This window comes from Sebastes fasciatus, chromosome 8, assembly GCF_043250625.1.
Source record: "Sebastes fasciatus isolate fSebFas1 chromosome 8, fSebFas1.pri, whole genome shotgun sequence".
Lineage (NCBI taxonomy): Eukaryota > Metazoa > Chordata > Actinopteri > Perciformes > Sebastidae > Sebastes > Sebastes fasciatus.
Window position 1 is genome coordinate 1,152,698 of NC_133802.1, and position 21,560 is coordinate 1,174,257.

A 21,560-nucleotide genomic window follows, 5' to 3' on the forward strand; every position below is an offset into this window, starting at 1 on the left:
TGATGAAAGTTCGGGGTAACATTCGGAGGACCTAGTGCTGCATCTGCAAGGGTTCATGGGAATTCAAATTCCCAAACCTCCCATTGAATTCTTCCTCTCACCCCCATCTCTCTATCTCTTTCTCCTTGGCCTCCAGTATCTGTACGAGGGAATGAAAATCAGCGAGCTGCCTGTGGATTTCTCGGTTGTGTGGAACGGCAACTTCATTATTGATAACCCGGAGGATATACAAGGTAAGAACAAGAGATGCTGCTGTCAACATGTGCTGGCAAACAGGATGAAGATGGACAAATCTAACACTCCATAAGTTTCCTAATCTCTCTCTGCATTCAAGTATTGTCTTTTATAAACAAAATTGTTATATGCGTGTATTTATTTGTATGGTAATGGTGGGACAAAAAGTCAATTCACCTATGTATCACGTTATTTATTTATATTTTAAGATTTTTTAATGTCAGAATCGATATATTTGCTTCATTGAGTCTATGTGGAGGTAGAAGGAAGTTACCGCTTTCATTGTTGTAGTCTGAGTAACGTGACGTCATATCCGTTCCGTATCCGTCAACCAAAACAAACCGGAGCCGGCCACAGTGAGCCGAAACGAGAAAGTAGAAAACGTTGGAGGGTCGTCGTGGATACGACCTGCACCCTCAGATGTTAAATCCAGCGTGGTAAACACTACACATCCAGTAAAGGATGGAAACACTCTGGGTTTCACACATTGCAGGAAAAGCAGAGTTGCGGCTAAAGCTGCATGCTAACTCAGGAAACTTTATCGTATCATGGTAACCCTACAACTGTAGAGCATCCATATACTGACATTTCTATTCTCTGCATTGAAACGGCCCCGATGGAGCTGACCATGGATGTATAAAGAGAACGGAGCTGACGGGAGAGCTAGAGACGTTAGAGGAAGTAGACACGTGTGACTATGTCCAGTTTTCAGAATAAGGTGTTAACAAAGGGAACTGTATACACAAAATACATCTATAAAAATAAGATTGATAGATTATATTCACCAGAAGTATAAAACATTACATGTCCCTTATAAATTAAAAAGAAAATACCACTAATTTGTGAGGGAAATGTCTTTATTCTTTGATTGTTGGGTTGCTGGAAAACATGTAATAGATAATGCCTGACTGATATATTTGACTTCAGGACGTTCAGACAACATACTTGCTGAAATGCTGAACATATTTACTGTATTCATTTAGAGATTTTCCAATACTCATAGAATCACAATACATATCAAATCGGCACCCAAGTATCGTGATAGTATTGAATCAGGAGGTATGCGTATCGTCCCAGCCCTAGTAATCACACTGTGTATCTTAAAATATGTGTTATTGGAAATAAAAAAAAAAGAAGAGGTAGCCTGTGGGGATATTTCAGTAAAAGCAGATCTGCTGTCTGTTTTCTTTAAATCTCTCCAAAGACTTGTTTCTCAGTTGCTGTGTGTTCAACGTATATCCATACTGCCTCCCGTATCCCACAGTGCACCTGTACAAGTGCGCAGCCCAGCGGGACAGTTGCGGCACGTGTCTGAAGGCGGAGAGGAAGTTCCAGTGCGGCTGGTGCAGCGGAGAGGGAAGGTGTACCCTGCGCCACCACTGCCCTCCCATCAACCCCTACACCACCCGCTGGCTAAACCTGTCCAGTAAGAATGTCAAGTGCACCAACCCACGCATCGCTGAGGTCAGTACCCATAATCCTTCTGTCTGTCCTTCCTGCCTGCCCACACACATCCAGATCCAATCAATGTGCGATAATCAGCTGCCACGTTGCTGCATCTCGTTTTTTGTAGAGGATCACGAGGCTGAAACTGTTGGACTGTAGACCTTTTCAGACTTGACAACATTCTAAATTGGCCCCTTTGTATTTCCTGTTCCAGTGGTTGTTAATTCAGTAGCTGACAGGAAGTAAACTTGGCCTACAGTTGTTGCCCTACAAATGAAAAGGTCTGTACTTAAAATTAAAAGTCCAGTGTGTAGGGTCTGGCGGTATCTAGCGGTGAGGTGAGCAGATTGCAACCATCTGAAGCCTCTCCTGTGTGCCAAGCGTGTTGCAGAGCTACGGTGCCCGACGCGAAAACACTAATGTCCCTCTCTAGAGCCAGTTAGAGGAGAACCAGTGCGTAGAGTGTGTGTGTACGTGGGAAGTGAGTGGTGAAGCAAGAGAGAAAGAGCGGCGGCGACGGGAGCGAGTAACGTTATCGTCTTCGGCCCAAGCAGGAGAAGTTAACAGAGTTTGGTTTGTCCGCTCTGGGTTACTGTAGAAACATGGCGTTGCAACATGGCGGACTCAATGGAGATGACCCGCTCCCTTTGTAGATCTAGACGGCTCATTCTAAAGTAACAAAAACACACTGATTCTTATTATCAGGTGATTATACACTAAATAAATACTTTTTAATATCATATTCCATTTCTGCCAATAGATCCCCCTAATTGTTACACACTGGTCCTTTAAAACGCTTGTACTGTAACAGCTTGATAAGATGTTGTCATTGGTGACAGTGACTTACTTACTTGATCCTCGCATGCTAAATTTTTTTGAAACAGTTACACAAATTGTGTTCTTGAGAGATGAACAATGAAATATCTGATTTTGCATTAGAGCTGCAACGATTAATTGATTAGTTGTCAACTATTAAATGAATCGCCAACTACCTTGATATTTGATTAATCATTTTGAGTAATTTGTTACGAAATAAAAGTCAAAATTCTCTGATTCCAGCTTCTTAACTGTGAATATTTTCTTGTTGCTTTACTTCTATGACCGTAAACTGAATATCTTTGAGGTGTGGACAAAACAAGACATTTGAAGACGTCATCCTGGGCATTGGGAAACACTTATCGTTGATTGTGTTATTTTTCACCATTTTCTGACATTTTATAGACCAAACAACTAATTCATTAATCAAAAAAATATCAGTTAGTTGCCGCCCTATTGTGCATTGAGAAGGATTGCGTGAGAAGCAGCTCTGTTTTCCTGTGGACCCAGGAAGAAAGAGAATAAGCTTTAAAGAGGCTCCCCAGGGTGCTGCGCTCACGTAATGTCTGCAGATTGGTCAATGCTTGATGTCTTCGTGCCTCGTCTTTTTGCATCTCTTTCTTTAATTGAGATGCTGGACGTGTCGATAGTGAGTTTACTGCACCCCAAACACATTTTGTCCTTAGGACGACGGGACGCTGTTAGTCTTGAGCCCTGACAGTACCTACTGTAGAAATACAAGTACCGTCACATTTTCAAAATGTTGGCATTGACTTAGTACCGGTATCGGTTCTTGTGACATCCCTATTCCACCGTGTGTACGTGTATGTACCTGTATGGCTGTATGTGTTTATGCTCACAGGTGCACATTCATGTGAGTTCTTTTCACCTTCTGGGTTTATACAAGGGCAAGGAACCCCCCCCCCCCCACCCCCACACACACACACACACACCCACACACACACACACACAGGGCCAGATATATTCAGTTTTGCTTGCCTGTCTCTTTGACATCTGCCTTCTCTTTGTGCCTGCTCATAGATTTTAATGTATTTTGTCTTCTCACAAGGTTATTTCAGTCCTTTGAAAGTAACTTTGTCACCAAAGTAAAAAAAAAAAAGGAACTAGAACAACCGTACAATAAAAAAAACACTTTGAAAGTAAGTAGCTATTCCTATTGTAGCTAGCTAACAGTTATTTGTATACCTAATATGCTATTCATAAAGACAACAAAGAGGTGTGTGTGTGGCTCTCCTATGTTTTTCCTCACATTTTCTCAGACATTGCAACCAACCAAGCCAATGGTTGGATGTCCTCCACCTCAACAACATCAAGGTCATGACCTGGAAGTGCTTATTTGTTTTCCCATAAGTAGACCTTTTTCTCATCCCGCCTGGTGGGTTTGCTGTCACAGGGGAGTCAGGACAGGAGGACATACTATTTAATTAGGCTTGGTAACGCACCAGTGCATTGTGGTTAACCCACCAGACCCCTCTACCTCCACATTGATTCACTTGGCCTTTCATTCCTCCACCGCACACTCACATCTAACTCCAGCCAATTAAAAAGTGAAGTTAACGACTTGGTGAATCGATTTGCTATACTGTATGCAGATAAGACAGAAAAAGTAGAAAGCCATCCCTACTTTTTTTTTAATCCATCCCTCTCCCTATCTGTTTCTCCCTGTCTGTCTTCTTCCCTCCCTGTGTATGTGTATGTGTGTGCGTGTGCGTGTGCGTGTGCGTGTGTGTGTGTATATCATTATCTCTGACTCATCCTGGTGAATTGCATTATGTTCTCGTGTAACTCCATTATTCTTTCAGTTTGTCATTGTTTGGCTCATGCTCATTGCCGTCCAGTGGGACATACCTCGTTCTCCTCTGTGTTTTCATTAGTGTTATGATCAAAGTATGATTACCACTCGCCAAACACTGTCCCTCTGCAAGCATTAAAGGGATAGTTCAGGTATTATGAAGTGGAGTTGTGTGAGGTACTTATCCATAGTCAGTGTATCACCTACAGTAGTTGACGGCCAGCACGCCCCCAGTTTGGAGAAGCAGGCGGGAGTAACAGGCCAAAACCAAAGCAATGTACTGCTGTGGACGGGGCCGGCAGCAAAATGGATTTTAGCCACCTAAAAGAAAGGCCAACCTGAAAAAAATCTGTTTAAGTGTACGCTATATATAGAATATTTTCGCAGGTTCACCTTGCCGTCAGACAGCCCTTTTCTGACGGGGAACTGAAGCCATTCGCAGAACACGGGGGTTGCTGGTCTACCGCTGCATCGATCGGTTAGTTTGTTTGTGCTATTGTGTGACTTTGGTGAATCCGAACTAACCAAAGTCACACAATAACACAAATAAACTAACCGATCGAGGCAGCGGTAGACCAGCAACTCCCGTGTTCTGCGAGGTAAAATTACTGTTTTCTTCAGTGGAGTCTGGTAGCTTTGGCTTCAGTTCCTCATCGGAAATATAGACTGTATATCTATCTCACATGAAGGTAAAGCGGCGAAAATATTCGAAATATATCATACACTTAACCGATATTTATTTTTTAGGTGAGCCTTTCTTTTAGGTGTCTTAAATCCGTTTGGCTGCCGGCCCCGTCCACAGCAGTACATTGCTTAGGTTCCATGTGGTAACTCCTGTCTGCTTCTCCAAACTGGGGGCGTGTCAACAGTCGTCTATAATAGGTAATACACTGACTATGGATAGGTACCACATACAACCCCGCTTAAAAACACCCAAACTTTACCTTTAAGAGGGGAAAATGGGAGACTTACTGATATTCAGCTAAAGCTTTAGATTTTAGCCCTGCGAGGAGAGTATGTGATGGTGTATTTTCTTTATTTGAGGACAACGAAATGCCCAACTTGAATAACTAATCGCAAAATGAATAAAATGCTCATTGTTCATCTATGAGGCAGGTGTTTTGGCCCAATCATATATTGAGAAACAAAGCAGAAGTGTTAAGTGAAAAATACAAAAGAAAAGTACACTCAAACATGAAGCAACTTTAGGTGCAGTATACTTTGGATTATTGGATCTATCTGATGTCCAGTGGTGCATCGATCATTACTCCTGGCCTGTTTCAGCTGACAAGATATCACCTCAAGATATTACCACAATAGCTATACAACTATCTCAAATATCTACAGAGAACATCAGGTTCATATGTCATGTGTTTGTCAGAATCACAGTGAGGGCTTCCAGACTCGCTCATGGTCTACAGTCGAGCAGAGATCCATCATGTATCGAAGGCAACGACGACGCACCGCTTGTCCACCTACAGCAGCTGCGAGGCGTTTATATCCTGAGCTAGAGATGTCGGCTTGAGTGGTAAAAAAAAGGCATTGCCAAAGCTCTTTCCAAGTACACACAGTGTGCAAGGCAAAGATCGATGCAACAAGTTTAATGTTGCAGGGGAACTGTCAAACATTCTGAGAAGAGGGTGTTCCAAAAAGAATTTATTTACACAGAAATATAATAGAATAACTGACTTATGATATCACAGTAAGAGTGTTGCAGGGTCTTTCCTTTAAGCTCAGGAGATCAATCATGGTAAAATTGTGAAGAAGAGTATATGGAGTATGGTTTGAGTGGGGTGAAGTGAGGCAACCGAGAGAACAAAGGACGGAGCAGGGGAACTGAACCATGAAGAGGTAGGAAGAACGACGGGGGAGAGAAATGGAGCCCCTGTGGGCTGTCTGAACTCAACTCTGTTTATAACTGTCAGCGGCAAAACCAACTCTGCATTAATTTAGACAATTCACATGAGCACATACTTCAGATACACACCGATATTTCTCCTGCCGGTGAAGTCGGTGTTCGTTTGTGGCCGCGCCCTACCCCCCTTCGTCTCTCCGTGATTACAGTTTCTTTAAGAAGCAGACATCCCCCTGGTGGGCTGAATTTATTAATAAATTTGGTTTTGATTGTATGCACCAAAGCCCCCATCATGAGCTGATTTGTATACATACTAGCACATTAGTAGATGTGCCTACCACGAGATAGGCCTTTTGAATAATTAATGTTTCTATTAAGTGCCATGGTGCCTCCCACCATGGGCCATTAATATTGAAGAGATGTAAGCCCCCGCTAACAGCGGAGGGAGCGACATCAAATGAGGCTGGGAGTTGGATGGGCATATGAAAGGCATCTTCTCAATAGGCTTTGGCCGTGGCTTCTGTGTGAGTTTACAGTACAGCAAAGAGGCTTACCTGCCTCCCAGTGACAGTGAATATAAACATCTAGCAGTCGCCTTAGGATAGGGGGAAAAAACTGTAGGATTTTTCTCTTTCTTTCCCCCTCACGCGGCGTATACAAGCTTATTGTTGATATTTTGAACACGCCAGGGATGGTGGGCCTGTCAGTCAGTATCATAGTACAACTGAATTCTCCTCACTGCTGTAACCCTCGAGAGAGCTGCCGTACTGTATTTGTGCTACCCCTCATTAAACCAGCCAATACAAGGAAGAACATGTTGCACAGTAAAGTGAGTCTTTAACCAGACAACATGCAGTATAAGGCCAGCACACCTTCCAATAAGTTAAAGTGGTCTGTTGAAACACACAGCACCGCTGAGGAAAGCTCAGTCATCCACAAACACAGCCGTTATCCCATCATTCTGCTTCTTGTTTTTCTCCTCTACACACACTAAAATCTGCTTTTCATCACAACCCGTATCTCTTGGCTGACTACAAGACATTTAAGACCCCATAAAGTATTTAGGATGTAGTTTGTTAGGGAGCAAGTGATCACTGGGGTTTTTATCAAGCCCATTAAATGCTACTCACAATTAAATGTGACATGCTGGAATTAGTCTGAGCCGGAGTCCAAAGACAAAGAGATTAGCTGCAAGCTCCTAAATTGTATCCAGGGCTATTTAATTTCAAAAGCTAAACATCCCGCTATAGCAAGAATGGAATTTACATCTTAGAGCTTTAAGGATTCTGTTGTAATAAATGTGCATATTAAAGTTGAGATGAAATGAAAAATGCCTTTTTAACCCTTTTAGATCACATCAGTTTCACTGGGGAATATGTCACAGCACAGAAGCTAAAAACGCTTCACTTTCCATTTTACTGGGACTTTAATCAGATCAGAGTCCCCGTGAATCCTTAAAAAGTCTTTAAAAGCATGGAATTCATTACTTAAAAATAAGGCCTTAATTGGTATTAAAATGTCTTAAAGGTCACCTATTATGCAAAATGCACTTTTCCATGTCTTTTCAACATCAATATCTGTCCCCAGTGTGTCTACAGGCCACCATAGTATCATAAAAGACCATCCTCTCTCTTTTTCTCCCGCTCCATCTGTCAGAAAATGGGTCTGAAAAAACGCTGATCAGCACTTCCTTAAACTGGTGACATCGGTGACATTTTTCAGGCCATATAAGGGTTTCCTGGTGGAACGGTTAGAACTAGGTAGAAAAACCTCCAGCTAGGTGACCCCGCCCACAGACTGGCTCTCTCGCTGTCTGCCTCATAACTATAAGCAAAGTCTGCTCCTACTTCTGTTAGTCTGCAAGAACCAGCAGAACAGTCCTCATGTACTCCCATCATCTAAATATAACATGTTCTTTCACAAAGGCTTCATGTAATTACACTGTTTAAACAGGTTATATGAAATATGAATTTCATGTCATGCATGTAGAAGGGTACAGGTAGTAAATAGTGACTGTAAGCAACACAACACATTTCTGTTTCACAGTCAAACTTTATTTGAGTAGACAGATGACAATATTAATTATACACAGCATTTTGAACGTGAACAGATAACCTGCAGCTTTGACAAACATTTCACAGCAGAAATATGGCAATAACTGTCTGACAAGTAAAACCATTACTCTGAAATATAACATAACGTAAGTCCTCCCAGTAGCTGCTGATACTGTGGTTACTAGTTTTATATAAGATCAGTAATTCCACCTTCAGTTATGTTGACAGAGACAGGATAAAGTCTATTTCAGCAAGCTAAGCTCCGGTGAGTGTAACGTCAACCGGTCTGTAGTCATGGTAACACAGAGACAGCTCCTACAGTAAATAATATACCATTACTCTGATTACTTTACTACGTTTATCAGCTGTCTTTTACCAGAAATAATGAACTGACTTCTGTTTCACATCTTCTATTCTCCACCCTGATGTTCGCTGTGTTTACACACCGTCTCATAGCGGTAGCATGTAGCTACATGCTAACGGGTTAGCTCTGTATCTCCCATCTGCTCACTGCTAATGTTTTCTCCTCCTCTGGGATGATTCTGTCGGTCATTTCTCACAGATGGATCTGTAAAGACAAACGTAAAACAGAGTGTATGTTTACGGTTTACAGAGTTGATGCAGAACGTAAACACTGAGTTAACTAACAGAGCTATAAATAGAATTATTTACCAGAGAAAAACCGTCATGAAAACCTGGAGTCTCAGCCGCAGATGTTGATCATTTCTCGTTGATTTCGGATCAGATTCCTCCGGTAACGTGAGCTATGTGAAATTTTCTGGTTAATAAACTTTGAAGTAGTTTATTATTCACGGTACAGCTAAACTGCAGTGTGAAACTCTTCCTGGCTGCAGGGAGAGCTGCAGGGCGAGCTGCAGAAAGTGACACCGGTTGAGGGCGGGATGTTAACATGTTCTAGTACAACATTAAAATACATCTATAAACCTGGAAATGAGCATAATATGAGACCTTTAAATCAATCGTTCTCTTAAAAATGCTCAGGCATGGGAAGTAGGATTTTATGATTTTTTTTTTTTATGATTTTGCAATTTTAAATCTCAAAATAATTGGTAATATGTAAGCTATTTTAGAAAGAATTTACCAAATGCCTCTCGCATTAACGCCATACAGATCAGAATAACGGAACCAACAACACAGCTAGCGTCGACATGGGGAAGTGAAAATTCAATGAATATTGGCTTTTCAACCAAGATTTCGTGGCACGCCTGAAACCAGTACAAAGCAATTTATACGAGGTGTAAGGTATTTTGTGCAATAAATGTTTCAAACTCAAAAGCGTTAGAATCACAAAACTGCCAAGTCAACCTGCCAACAGACGGCAGGTATTTCTCAGTTCTGTTCCCCCCCCCCATCTGATACCTGCACCAGGGCAAGCAGCAACAGATTTCCAGACTACATTTGGGTTTACGTCTAAAATGATCCCTAACCCTAAGTAATTGATGTCTTTTTTTTTTCTTCAATTTTGGTTATTGTAAAGTTCGTCTCAATTTCATTCTGAGGCGCATTAAAAAAGTCTTAAATCTGAAAGCCACCAGACTCCATTGAAAAAAACAGTAATTTGACCTTGCAGAACACAGGGATTGCTGGTCTACCGCTGCCTTGATTGGTTAGTTTGTCCATATTCTGAAAGGTAAAATTACTTATTTTTTCATTGGAGTCTGGTGGCTTTGGCGAGAGCATAGGTAACGGCTTCAGTTCCCCTTCGTAAACACAGACAGTGTAGCTGTCTGATGGCAAGGTAAACCACTGAAAATATTCTAAATATAGAACATACTTAAACTGATAATGGCTAAAATACTTTTTGCAGCCGGCCCCGTCCACAGCAGTTCATTGCTTTGCATCCATGCAGTCACTCCCATCTGTTTCTCCAAACTGGGGGCGTGCCGTACTGTAGGTAATACACTGACTATGGATAATTACCTCAAACAATCCCACTTAAAAATACCCGAACTATCCCTTTAAGCTATAGGAACTGTTAAATGTTGATAATAAAGAATACAGTAAAACTGCTGAAATCGTATATATTCACGGCAGATGGGCTGATTAAACATTATTAGCTGTGAATTGTCTTGAGAGTGTCATTCAGCTCGGCAGGCTACTGTAGTTCCAGTGACATGCTAGGCTTGCATAGCCCAAAGGCAGCTGTATTGCTCTCTTGCTGTATGCATTGAGTTTAGCCTTGGCTGCATCAGCACAACTTTCCCCACCATTACTTCAGCTGAATAAGTCAACGCCACACTGGCAGACACCCCCAGGCTGTTCACATTGACGGCCATTTCTCTCCATAGTTTTTCTTTAGCTCAAACTACCAGATTATCTTCTCAAAGGATGCCTCTCTTCTCAATTTAGGTCATCACACCCCTCTTTAGTCTTTCTATGGTTGTTGCCAAATCCTGCAGAATGTCTAAGGAAGTAGTGGTGGACAAGTGGCCAACACTCTGATCCCCTGAGCTGGAGAAATAGATTATGCTACAGAAAGCGCAAGAGCGGGAGCGGGGAGTGTGATGTGCGAGCTGACTGGCTGTTTGTCGGGAATTACCCTCTATTGACAGTGTGACAATGCCAGGCGGGCAGCAGCACTGCTCCTAAAAGGATTACACAGGGAGCGTGGCATGGCGGCACTGGGTGGCAATGGGGGGGAGGTTGTGCATGCATGCATGTCCAATGAGGCTTCCTCTTCCGCTTCACTCTGAAAGTCTGTATGTTAAGACAAACAAGCACACTGGTGCTTAGAGGAGGAGGATGTTTCACCCAGCCGGAGGGAGACGAGGTGATGAAAGACAGGAAGCAAAAGAGATGCAAAGAGGAGGCAATGAAATATAAAGACAAACTCCACCCATCTAAAGATTATCAGCACATGACTGCAGTGAGTTCCCCCTAATATGCAAAGGTCATTAGGAGCTGGTTTACAGGCAATCAAATGGGACTGGGACCATACACCTATCTCCCGATTTAATACTATCATGATACTTGGGTGCCAATTCAATATGTATTGTGATTTTTAAGTATTGCGATTCGATATTGCAATTTATTTATCAATTTATTATACCCTTCTAGGGATTTTACTTTGGAAAATATTGTAGGGGATTTACAAATGGAACAGGTTTGGTTATTAGCTAATTTAATAAATAATATTCATAGAATTATTATTATTAATAAGAGTTATTAATCAACATTAATAATGAACGGGGCACCACCCTGGAATCAGGGACCAATAACCAAAACGTTAATCCAGTCTCAAAAAGGGAAATATTCCCTCCAAAGGTCAGTATTTTAACACTACTTTACACTTAGGAGGTGAATAGCGAAGGGTGAATCCGAGCACTAACTCTCATAACCAGTTGTTATTACAATATGAATGCACAATAAACACAGACAACTGCTAGTTAAAATAAGAACATTTATTTAAATACAGTAATCTCAATCAATAACAAACACTCTAACAACATTAATCTAAATCAATATTTATCACAGCAGTAATTACTCATTAACAATACTTAATAAACAAATGGATATCCTACAATGCAGCTCTAAGCCCTAAACTAGAATTAAACAAAACACAAAGGCAAAAGAAGAGGTGTGTGTGTAAGAGAGAGATGTGTGTGTGAATGCAAATGTGTATACGTGTGGTGTGGGAGGAGCAAAGGACACCCTAAGTGGACGTCACGCGAGGGAGGGGTTGCTCGAACGTTACAGATCACGCCCAAACGGATGTGAAAGTCCCGCGTGATCAGTAAGGTGGGAACGTGAGGAGGCGTATCTACGTGTGTGCGTGTGTGGGAGGAGCAAGGGAAATCCCGAGGCGGCGTCACCGTCACGAGGGAGGGGTTGCTCGAACGTTACAGATCACGCCCAAACGGATATGAAAGTCCCGCGTGATCAGTAAGGTGGGAACGTGAGGAGGCGTATCTACGTGTGTGCGTGTGTGGGAGGAGCAAGGGAAATCCCGAGGCGGCGTCACCGTCACGAGGGAGGGGTTGCTCGAACGTTACAGATCACGCCCAAACGGATATGAAAGTCCCGCGTGATCAGTAAGGTGGGAACGTGAGGAGGCGTATCTACGTGTGTGCGTGTGTGGGAGGAGCAAGGGAAATCCCGAGGCGGCGTCACCGTCACGAGGGAGGAGTTACGGAAATCAACGACCTCGCGCGAACGGAACTGTTAAGTCCCGCGTGGTCGATGAAAGAGAAAGAAAAAGTGAGAAAGAAACCGAGACGCTCTGGTGCAGCACAAAGAGATTTTCAAGGAAAACCCACGGTGGGGTGCACACAGCAGTCAACAATAACACAGTATAACACAGTAAAATACAGTAAAATACACAGCAAAATACAATAACAAGCCAAGCAAAGCAAAGCAAAGCGAAGCAAGCAACAACAAGCAACAAGCAAAGTACACAAGCAAAACAAGCGGACTCGGCGGTCCGTACGTTTACTATAAAGCACAATAATTATGAACTATTGTGATACACTTTCACTAATCTCTGCCCAGATACAAGCCTCTTACTTGAATCGCTTCTTCGGAGCGATAGTGGTGCAGATTGTCGTTAATTGGTCCGGCGGCGTCGCGCTGGCTCGGACAATAACGGGCCGTTATGATGCTCGTCAGCGGGGGAAGAACGGCAGGGCTGGCTCTCCGTGTGGCGGCGGATGGAAGCAGCTGATGTGAAGACGGCGGGGCGGTCGTCTCTTCCTTGGTGAAGGACGCGGATCCGGGTCTTCCTTCTATAGGTATGGTGGTCTGGACGTCTGATGAACGCGACAATGTCTTTACTCGTCCGGCGAGGTCAGTTACTGTGGCTCGATCTTAAAGGGAACGCTGCAGCGTTAGGTTACCTCCTGGAGCAAACGTTGTTCGCATTGGAAAGGGGCGAGTTCCTCAGGTGGCGTGCTTTTATCCCTTGAGATAGTGGGCGTTTCCCCGGAAAAGACCCCACGTTTCCTGTTAGCCTCATCCAATGGGGCTGCTCCCGTTTGGACTCAACTGAGATCTCGCGTGAAGACGCGAGATTTCATGAGATGGCGGTTTAGTCTTTGTTCTATTATCAGGCTTTGAATCACCCATGTAGGCCGGTATCTTAGGCTTACTCCTAGGCTCTGCTCTAGGCCGCTCTTTGTCTCGTGAGGTCCCTACAATATCAAAATGAATATAATACAAATTTTAGATTTTCAGCATGTACGTAGTCAGATATGTCCTGAGGTCAAATATATCAGTCAATGTCAGGCATCGTTTAGTAAATTTTTCCCAGCAACCAAATATCTAAGAATCAATCTTATTTCCATAGATGTAATTTGTATATACAGTTCCCTTTGTTAACACCTTATTTTGAAAACCAGACTTAGTCACACGTATACTTCCGCTAACTTCGCGAAGTCCGTTGCTTGCTCTCCCGTCAGCTACATTGGGGCCGTTTGAATTCATTTAACATAAATGTCAGTATATGGGTGCTCTGCGGTTGTAGCTGATTTGACCATCGAGATGCGAGCGACGGCCGGCTCGACTGCACGTTACCGCGATACGATAACGTTTCCTGTCCGTGACAGAGTTAGCATGCAGCTTTAGCCGTGATGTCGAGCTCTGATTTTCCTGTCAATGTGTGAAACCCAAAGTGTTTCCATCCTTTACTGGATGTGTAGTGTTTACCACGCTGGATTTAACATGGGAGGGTGCAGGTTGTATCCACGCTGACCCTCCAACGTTTTCTACTTTCTTGTTTTGGCTCGCTGCGATTTGTTTTGGTTGACGGATACGGAACGGATATCCCATCACGTTACTCAGACTACCTCCACATAGACTCAAATGAAGCAAATATGTTGATTCTAGCATTAAAACAATAAATTTCGAAATCATCATAAAAAAAATCGCGATACATGTTGAATTGATTTTAAGTTCCCACCCCTACAATTAAACCATAGTCTCATGTACAAGGAGGCTCCTTTTATAGATTAAGTCCAATTGTTTGTGTAAGAAATAGAGACACAGAGACAAAGAGCAGCACTCCTCTCACGCCTCCCAGTCTGGAGACAACGGTGGCTTGAGTCTTTGAAGTGGTGCTTTTTCTATGATCCACTGATGAATCGAGGCTGTATCTGCCAATGGGGAGCTCAGTCAAATGGGTTTCATGCATGGATTAGACTGTCTTCCTGTGCTCGGTCCACCGTGGGAAGGGCTCCGTTTCAGCCTCAAGGGTAGAAGGAGGAGGCCTCCCAAGCTTTTAGCATGCCCGTCTGTGATACAGCACCGCTGTCCTGCTGTCACCATCCCGGCCTCACCTGTCATCCATCGTGGCTGATGGGACCGAACAGAGTGGCATCCACGTTCCCCCTGCTGCTCATCCCGTTTTCTCTGCCCTCTTCTTTCTTTCTCTTTTCTCTACTCTCTATATTTTCACTCTTCTCTCTCTCTCTCTCTTGTTCTCTCTCAGGCCCTTACATTGCTTATGTAACCATCACTAAGTCTACTCGAATAGCTGCTGCCATCGCCTGACATGGATATATTTAGCCATTATGTTTTCCCCCCCTTCTATACCCTGCATGCCCAAGCAGTGCTAAAAGATTCATGTATTCAGACCCCTCAGGCGGTGCAGTGACACACTTACTTTACATCCAGAGCAATTAATGTCCACTGAATCTAGATTACAATGCCGGCGTCCCACAGGGAAGCCGCAATGCCCCGGTGGGTGTCGGGGGTTGGGAGGGGAGGGTGTGCAGCACCACTCCAAGGGGTCGCCGTCACGTGGCGCTTTGCGGCTCAGTAAGCGGGCACAACTGACTGTTGGTTTTTCCCCCTTCTGCTTGCGTGGCCAGTAATAGCATATTGATTGTTTACATAGCTCCAGCAGCTCCACACAGCAAAGTGACAGTCATCTCCTCCCCACCGCCCTCCTCTTTCCCAGTCTCCTCTATCTCTCCTTTTACTTCCCTGCCCACCAGACACTATTGTCTGCTCTCTTGGTCTTCCTTTATCTCATTCCTCCTTTTTCCTCCTCCTCCTCTCGTTTAAAGGGCTGGATGATGGCCAGTTCAGAGCCTCAACAGGGCTCTGCAGCACAGAAGGCAGCGTGGCACCCTGTGCCAAGGTCATGCTGGGTAGCCATATTGTATTTTATGAGTAGGTGATCTGCACTAAGCGTTAATATGGCCCCTTGTTAGAATGATCATCTATGGCAACAGCAGTAAAGTCCAGACATACCAAGCCAACAACAAAGAACTAATGGTGATGAAGATCGACTGTTGCGCCGCCTTATGTCACCTTAGTCTTGGCTGACAAGTTGCATTTGAATACACCGCAAAGACTACAGCAGACGGCCAGTTAGCACTTACGTTCTGCGCCTGCCTGAAACGACATAACTCTCCACACCAGCAGGTGGCAGTAGTATGTATTCGTCATCCAAAAAGGGAAACAGGAAGACCGAGGACTATGGCTATACAAGCCGTTGTTATGATACGTACATGAGACAAAGCGGTGTTGCCGACCATTTTCACTCCACTCTCACTCACCACTTAGCTTTGCAATAATATATATATATATATCTATATATATAGATATACTTGGGAAAAAAAGTTTGGAAACTTGTGTTTGGTGGATTATTTCTCTGTTGTTACAATGCTAATGGTCATTGTATTTTACATCGTTGGCAAGCCTGTTTATTTACCTTCACAATGATGTCCAACTTGTAAGGATCATGCATTTGTGGGATGAGCAGCACAGCTGATTATGTGGGTAGTGCCCAAGAGACATTTGCCAAAATGCTCCGTCAATGGTAAACAGTGTATTCTCCTGTTGGTGTTAACTCTTGTTTTGAGTTGTTTGGTGGATTGGATGATTGAACTCTCCATCAGTAACAAGGAACAAACAAGACATATTGGCAATTTTACACTTTATTCATTTAATACACCGTCAGGAGCCTCAGTAGCGGTGAAAGATCCATACGCAGCCACAACAACCTGGCACCTCCTCCTCATGCTGGTCACCAACCTGGTCACACGTTGCTGTGGGATGGCGTTCCATTCCTCAACAAGGATTCGTTGCAGGTCAGCCAGCGTGGTTGTGTTGGTCACTCTAGTGTTGAATTGGGTTGAGGTCTGGACTCTCGGGCAGGCCGTTCCATTCTCTCTGCTCCCACATTGTGGAGGTAGTCTGTAATAACCCTGGCTCTGTGGAGGCGAGCGTTGTCATCTTGGAGGATGAAGTTAGGTCCCAGATTGTGGAGATATGGGATCGCCACTGGCTGCAGAATCTCATCCCGATATCTCACTGCATTGAGATGGCCTTCAATGATGACAAGCCTTGTTTTGCCAGTGAGGGAGATGCCGCCCCCCCACACCATGACACTGCCCCCACCAAAAGCTGTTACTCCATCGGTGCAACAATCAGAGTAGCGTTCTCCACGTCGTCTCCATACTTTCACCCTGCCATCCAACTTTGGCAGACAAAACCTGGACTCATCACTGAACATGACATTCCCCCACATGTTCAGGTTCCATTGTCTGTGTTGTCGACACCAGCGCAAACTGGCCTGACGGTGAAGGGCAGTCATTGCAGGATTCCTGTTAGCCTTATGAGAATACACTGTTTACCACTGGCCCACATAATAAGCTGTGCTGCTCTACCCACAAATGCATGATCCTTACAAGTTGGACATCATTGTGAAGGTCAATAAACAGGCTTTCCAACGATGTAAAATACAATGCCAATTAGCATTGTAACAACAGAGAAATAATCCATCAAACACAAGTTTCCGAACTTTTTTTCCCAGTTTATATATATTATTTTTTTATATATAATGTTGTGATATATTGTGATTTATTATCTTTTTTCAACTGCAAATTATGCAGTTTGTCAACATCTGTTTTATCTAAACGATAGAAGAAGTTCACTCTGTTCATATTCACATATCTGGAGGTCAGAGGTCAAGGGACCCCCTTTGAAAATGGCCATGCCAGTTTTTCCTTGCCAAAATTTAGCGTAAATTTGGAGCGTTATTTAGCGTTCTTTTCGACAAGTTAACATCGATTGGTACCGATCGATTCCTTAGGTTTTTTAGTTTCATATAATGCTAGCATCTTCACTCTAGCTTTAAGAGCCCGCTACAACCTCAGAAAGACAGAATAGCCGCCAGCGGCCCGGCGGATTATTAAGAGGTTAATAGTTTATATAATAAAAGTTCGATACTTGACATCCGTGTATCGATACATTATTGCCAGGCAACATATGGCGATACTATGCTGTATCAATTTTTTTCCCCAAGCCCTAATCCAAAATGTTGATAATATAGCCCATTGTTTTTTTAAGTTGTATAGTCTGAAGGAAGGAGTTGTTGAAGGAAAAATAAGTTTAAAAGTGTGATTGTGTGTGTACGGATGTGATGCCATATTTCGATGTGTGCCATTAGCTACTGTTGTGATTAGAGCATGCTCCCGGCACAGTGACTCATGACATGTTGTTCTGTGGATGCAGGCATGGGGATTGCACTTAATTGCTTTTAAAGCCACCTGGACCATGAGAGCATATTTACCCTTGAGCATCCAAGGAAACCTGCGCCCATTTATGATTTCAAAACAGGTCCATAACTGAAGAGAATAGTCTTTTAATATCAGACACCAAAAGCATTTACAAGTTACTCCCTGACTTTTTTTCTCTTTTTTTTTTACTGTGTGTCCTGTAGGTGACCCCAGTGGCTGGACCCCCAGAGGGGGGCACACAGGTGACCATCCATGGCACCAACCTGGGTCTGGCCTTCTCCGACATGGTGGGCAACGTGGAGGTGGCCGGGGTGAGGTGTACCCCTGTAGAGGACGGCTACATCATCGCTGAACAGTAAGTCACACAAACAGCATTATTATTTAAACACTGTTGTTATTAGTCATAAGCTGATTGAAAAGCTGATTTTTAGGAATAATTGTCTGAAGACTTCCTTCATGTTAACTGAAAGCAGTTGGGAAATTGGGAAACACTTTCTATGATGCCCATGCCTATAATGCATTATAATCTTTTTATAATGCATTTTAATCTCTGTTATAATTCATTAGAATGTGATAAGTTACTCTAACTGGTCATTGTTGGCTTTAAGTAAAGTAAAAAATAATTACCACTATAACCACTTAGTGAGCACATTACAATGCATTACGACAGAGATTATAATGCAAAATAAAAATATTATATGTATTACAACTATAGGAATTATGATACACTAAAAAGAAAATGTCAGTTAGTGACCAGCAATTATGAAGTATAATGATTCTTGACCTTAATAAATCATTAATAAATGCTTTATAATGAATTATGATTATTGTCAAAGTATTATGAATATGTGTGATTTATTGTAACTATAATTTTTACAGTACTATAAGAAGATTATAACCCATTATAAGTTGTGTTTAAGTCATGTTTATAATGCATTATAGAGATGGGTGTCACAGAAAGTGTTACTGAAAATTGTTTACTATATATTGTTCACAATGCAGCATGGACATTTTGTAAATATTAGTAATGATCCCAATTTGTAAACAACAAAGAATTCTTGCCAAATCTCCTGATGAGCTTTAAGATAATACACTTGCATTAAATCAATTATGTACACTCACAATAGACTGGGGTTTTGATATGCTATGTATAGGATAAATATATGTGTATATTGTGTATAAGCTGCTTTTCCCAACATCTGCCTTAATGAAGACTGGAGCCGGTCCAGACAGCCTGAGGCCTGTACTACGAAGCAGGATTTGTGGTTAGCGAGGTAACTTCAGGGTTAACTCTGGGTTTTCCGTGCTACAGAGCTGGTTCACTTCTTACCCGGGTAGATCACCATGGTAATTGATGCTGAACAGCTAACCTGCTCTGGAGCAGGTTATGTTCCAGATAAGAGATCAACTCGTATAAAAACACCTCCTACTGACCAATCAGAGCTCAGTGTGGTGATTGTATGATAATATTACACACATATGAAGAAGTTACAGTCATAATCAGACTATAAACAACACAGTTTAAACTGACAGATGCAGGAAGGACAGCTGGCTGTATGCTGTGGGTGTTTACCGCTTTGAATTATATTTTTATATTTATTTTTTTTAACTTGCTCTTGAGTCCGTTTCACACCGCCAGAGAGGAGGGACGCAGCTGAAAGAAGGTTGAAATAATGATAGACGCCTCAAGTTACACAGGGTAAGAAGATGAGTAATCCATTCATCTGTTATACTCTTAAACGCTATTTATATTGAGACGACTATATCTGACTTTTGAGTGTTCTGTTAAATTAATAAGTCTGTTAATTTACGCATTCACACATCCGGAGTTCTTTCTTTTTCCAGCTGTTCTTCCTGCATTTGGCAGCTTCAACTGTGTTACTATTAGTCTGGATTAAGTGTTTAACTTCTTTGTATTTGTCTAATATAGTTTGCTCTTCCTTTGTAAAATGTGCCACTCTGCCTGTCTGTGGACTTGTTCATGTCTGTGATTGGTCAGATGCTGCAAACACTGCCCCATTTATGTGAACGCGCTCATAACCAGATTGGAAAACCCTGGGTTGATTTACAGAGTTGATAACCAGCTTCGTAGTACAGTTTAGCGTGATCTCTGTTGTTAGGGTTAGTGAAGCCAGATAACGAGAAGATACCCTGGGTATGTTGAACTGGCTTCGTAGTACAGACCTCTGGTCCTGACACTGCTATTCTCCCCCTGCAGCACACCAGCCCAGTTCTCTCTCCATAGCTCATCTAGGCAACAACAATCCCACAACAGCTGTGTGTGTTTACTTGTGTTTACCTCCCTAATTGTCCCATGCTGTGCATACATCACGTTAAAGCCTGCCCCGTTCACCCTGAACTAATGAAACATTGCCCATGTTTCACAACTAGCCCATCTCCCAGACGTGTGTAGAGGGAGAACCCCAGTGCCTTATGGTTGTTTAACCTCCCCAGGAGATGCACACCTAGCAAGTGAAAGGCAAAGATATTACATACATACTGCTAAGATGATTTAATATACAGTATATTGAAATATATTTGGATTTGGTTTGATTTCCATATTGAGTTTTATTGGTGGAGGAAATGCAATTCTTAATGAAAAAAAAATGTTTGATGGATACAGCTGGCACATAATTACACCATGCAAAATCAATACGTTATGTGGAATGAATGAATATATTTATTTAATAAATAATGTACCGCGAGCTGATCATTGTCGCGGAATAAACCCGATATGTAGACATATATATATATATATATATATATATTAGGGCTGTCAATCGATTAAAATATTTAATTGCGATTAATTGCAATTAAATATTTTTTATCTGTTCAAAATGCACCTTAAAGGGAGATTTGTAAAGTATTTAATACTCTTATCAACATGGTAGTGGGTAAATATGCTGCTTTATGCAAATGTATGTATATATTTATTATTGGAAATCAATTAACAACACAAAACAATGACAGATATCATCCAGAAACCCTCACAGGTACTGCATTTAGCATACAAAATATGCTTAATTCATAACATGGCAAACTGCAGCCCAACAGGCAACAACAGCTGTCAGTGTGTCAGTGTGCTGACTTGACTATGACTTGCCCCAAACTGCATGTGATTATCATAAAGTGGGCATGTCTGTAAAGGGGAGACTCGTGGGTACCCATAGAACCCATTGTCATTCACATATCTTCAGGTCAGAGGTCAATTAACCCCTATATATATATACAGACTAGACCACTAGGGATGACAAATGTTCAGAAATGTTCAGCTAAATAATCCTCTCCCTCCACTGACTTGGAGTCAGTTAGAGAATAAGTTTTAAATGTATAGCTGCGCACTGAGGCACAGCTCACACACATACATTTACGCACTCAACGTAGACACACACGGACACACGCACACGCACACACACACACACACACACACACACACACACACACACACAAGCTATCACAGTGGCTCTCAGAGGAGCCTTTAACCCTAATTCTTTCTTTGGCCTACTTCTGCCCTCAGAAAGAGAACAGCTCAGCACTGCACCACCGCTCTAACTCTTATACTTTCAGTCTTATGGTGCTCTTACAATACATATGTCACACACATACATGTGCTTGCACAATTGCTATTAACTTACTATTTATTTTGACAATTGAATTTTTCACTTTTGGTGTTATTTGGAAGATCTAATGTGTGAATGAATAGTGTGGAAGACATCCAGTATGTCTGTGTGGTTCCTAGCTTTTTACTGGGAAGTTGTAATTAAAATTCACTATGTGCCACTTGGCTGTAGGGGACAATTTGTCAGCAGTGCACTGATCTGACAGCACTTTAATCCAATTGGGGACAAGCTAGGGAATTC

General features: G+C 42.4%; 2 protein-coding genes across 2 annotated transcripts in view; both read left to right on the forward strand.

Annotated features, from left to right (window-relative positions):
* LOC141772133 (plexin-A2-like) overlaps positions 1–21,560 on the forward strand; it is a 323,156-nt gene that overhangs the window by 163,430 nt on the left and 138,166 nt on the right. The window lies entirely within an intron of this gene.
* The window catches only part of LOC141772129 (plexin-A2-like), a 103,253-nt gene continuing 81,829 nt past the window's right edge, over positions 137–21,560 (forward strand). Inside the window, exons 1-3 of the mRNA XM_074642801.1 lie at positions 137–233; positions 1,499–1,698; positions 17,904–18,055. Coding sequence (XP_074498902.1) covers positions 152–233; positions 1,499–1,698; positions 17,904–18,055 — 434 coding nt within the window. The 5' untranslated portion in view covers positions 137–151. The remainder of the gene's footprint in view (positions 234–1,498; positions 1,699–17,903; positions 18,056–21,560) is intronic.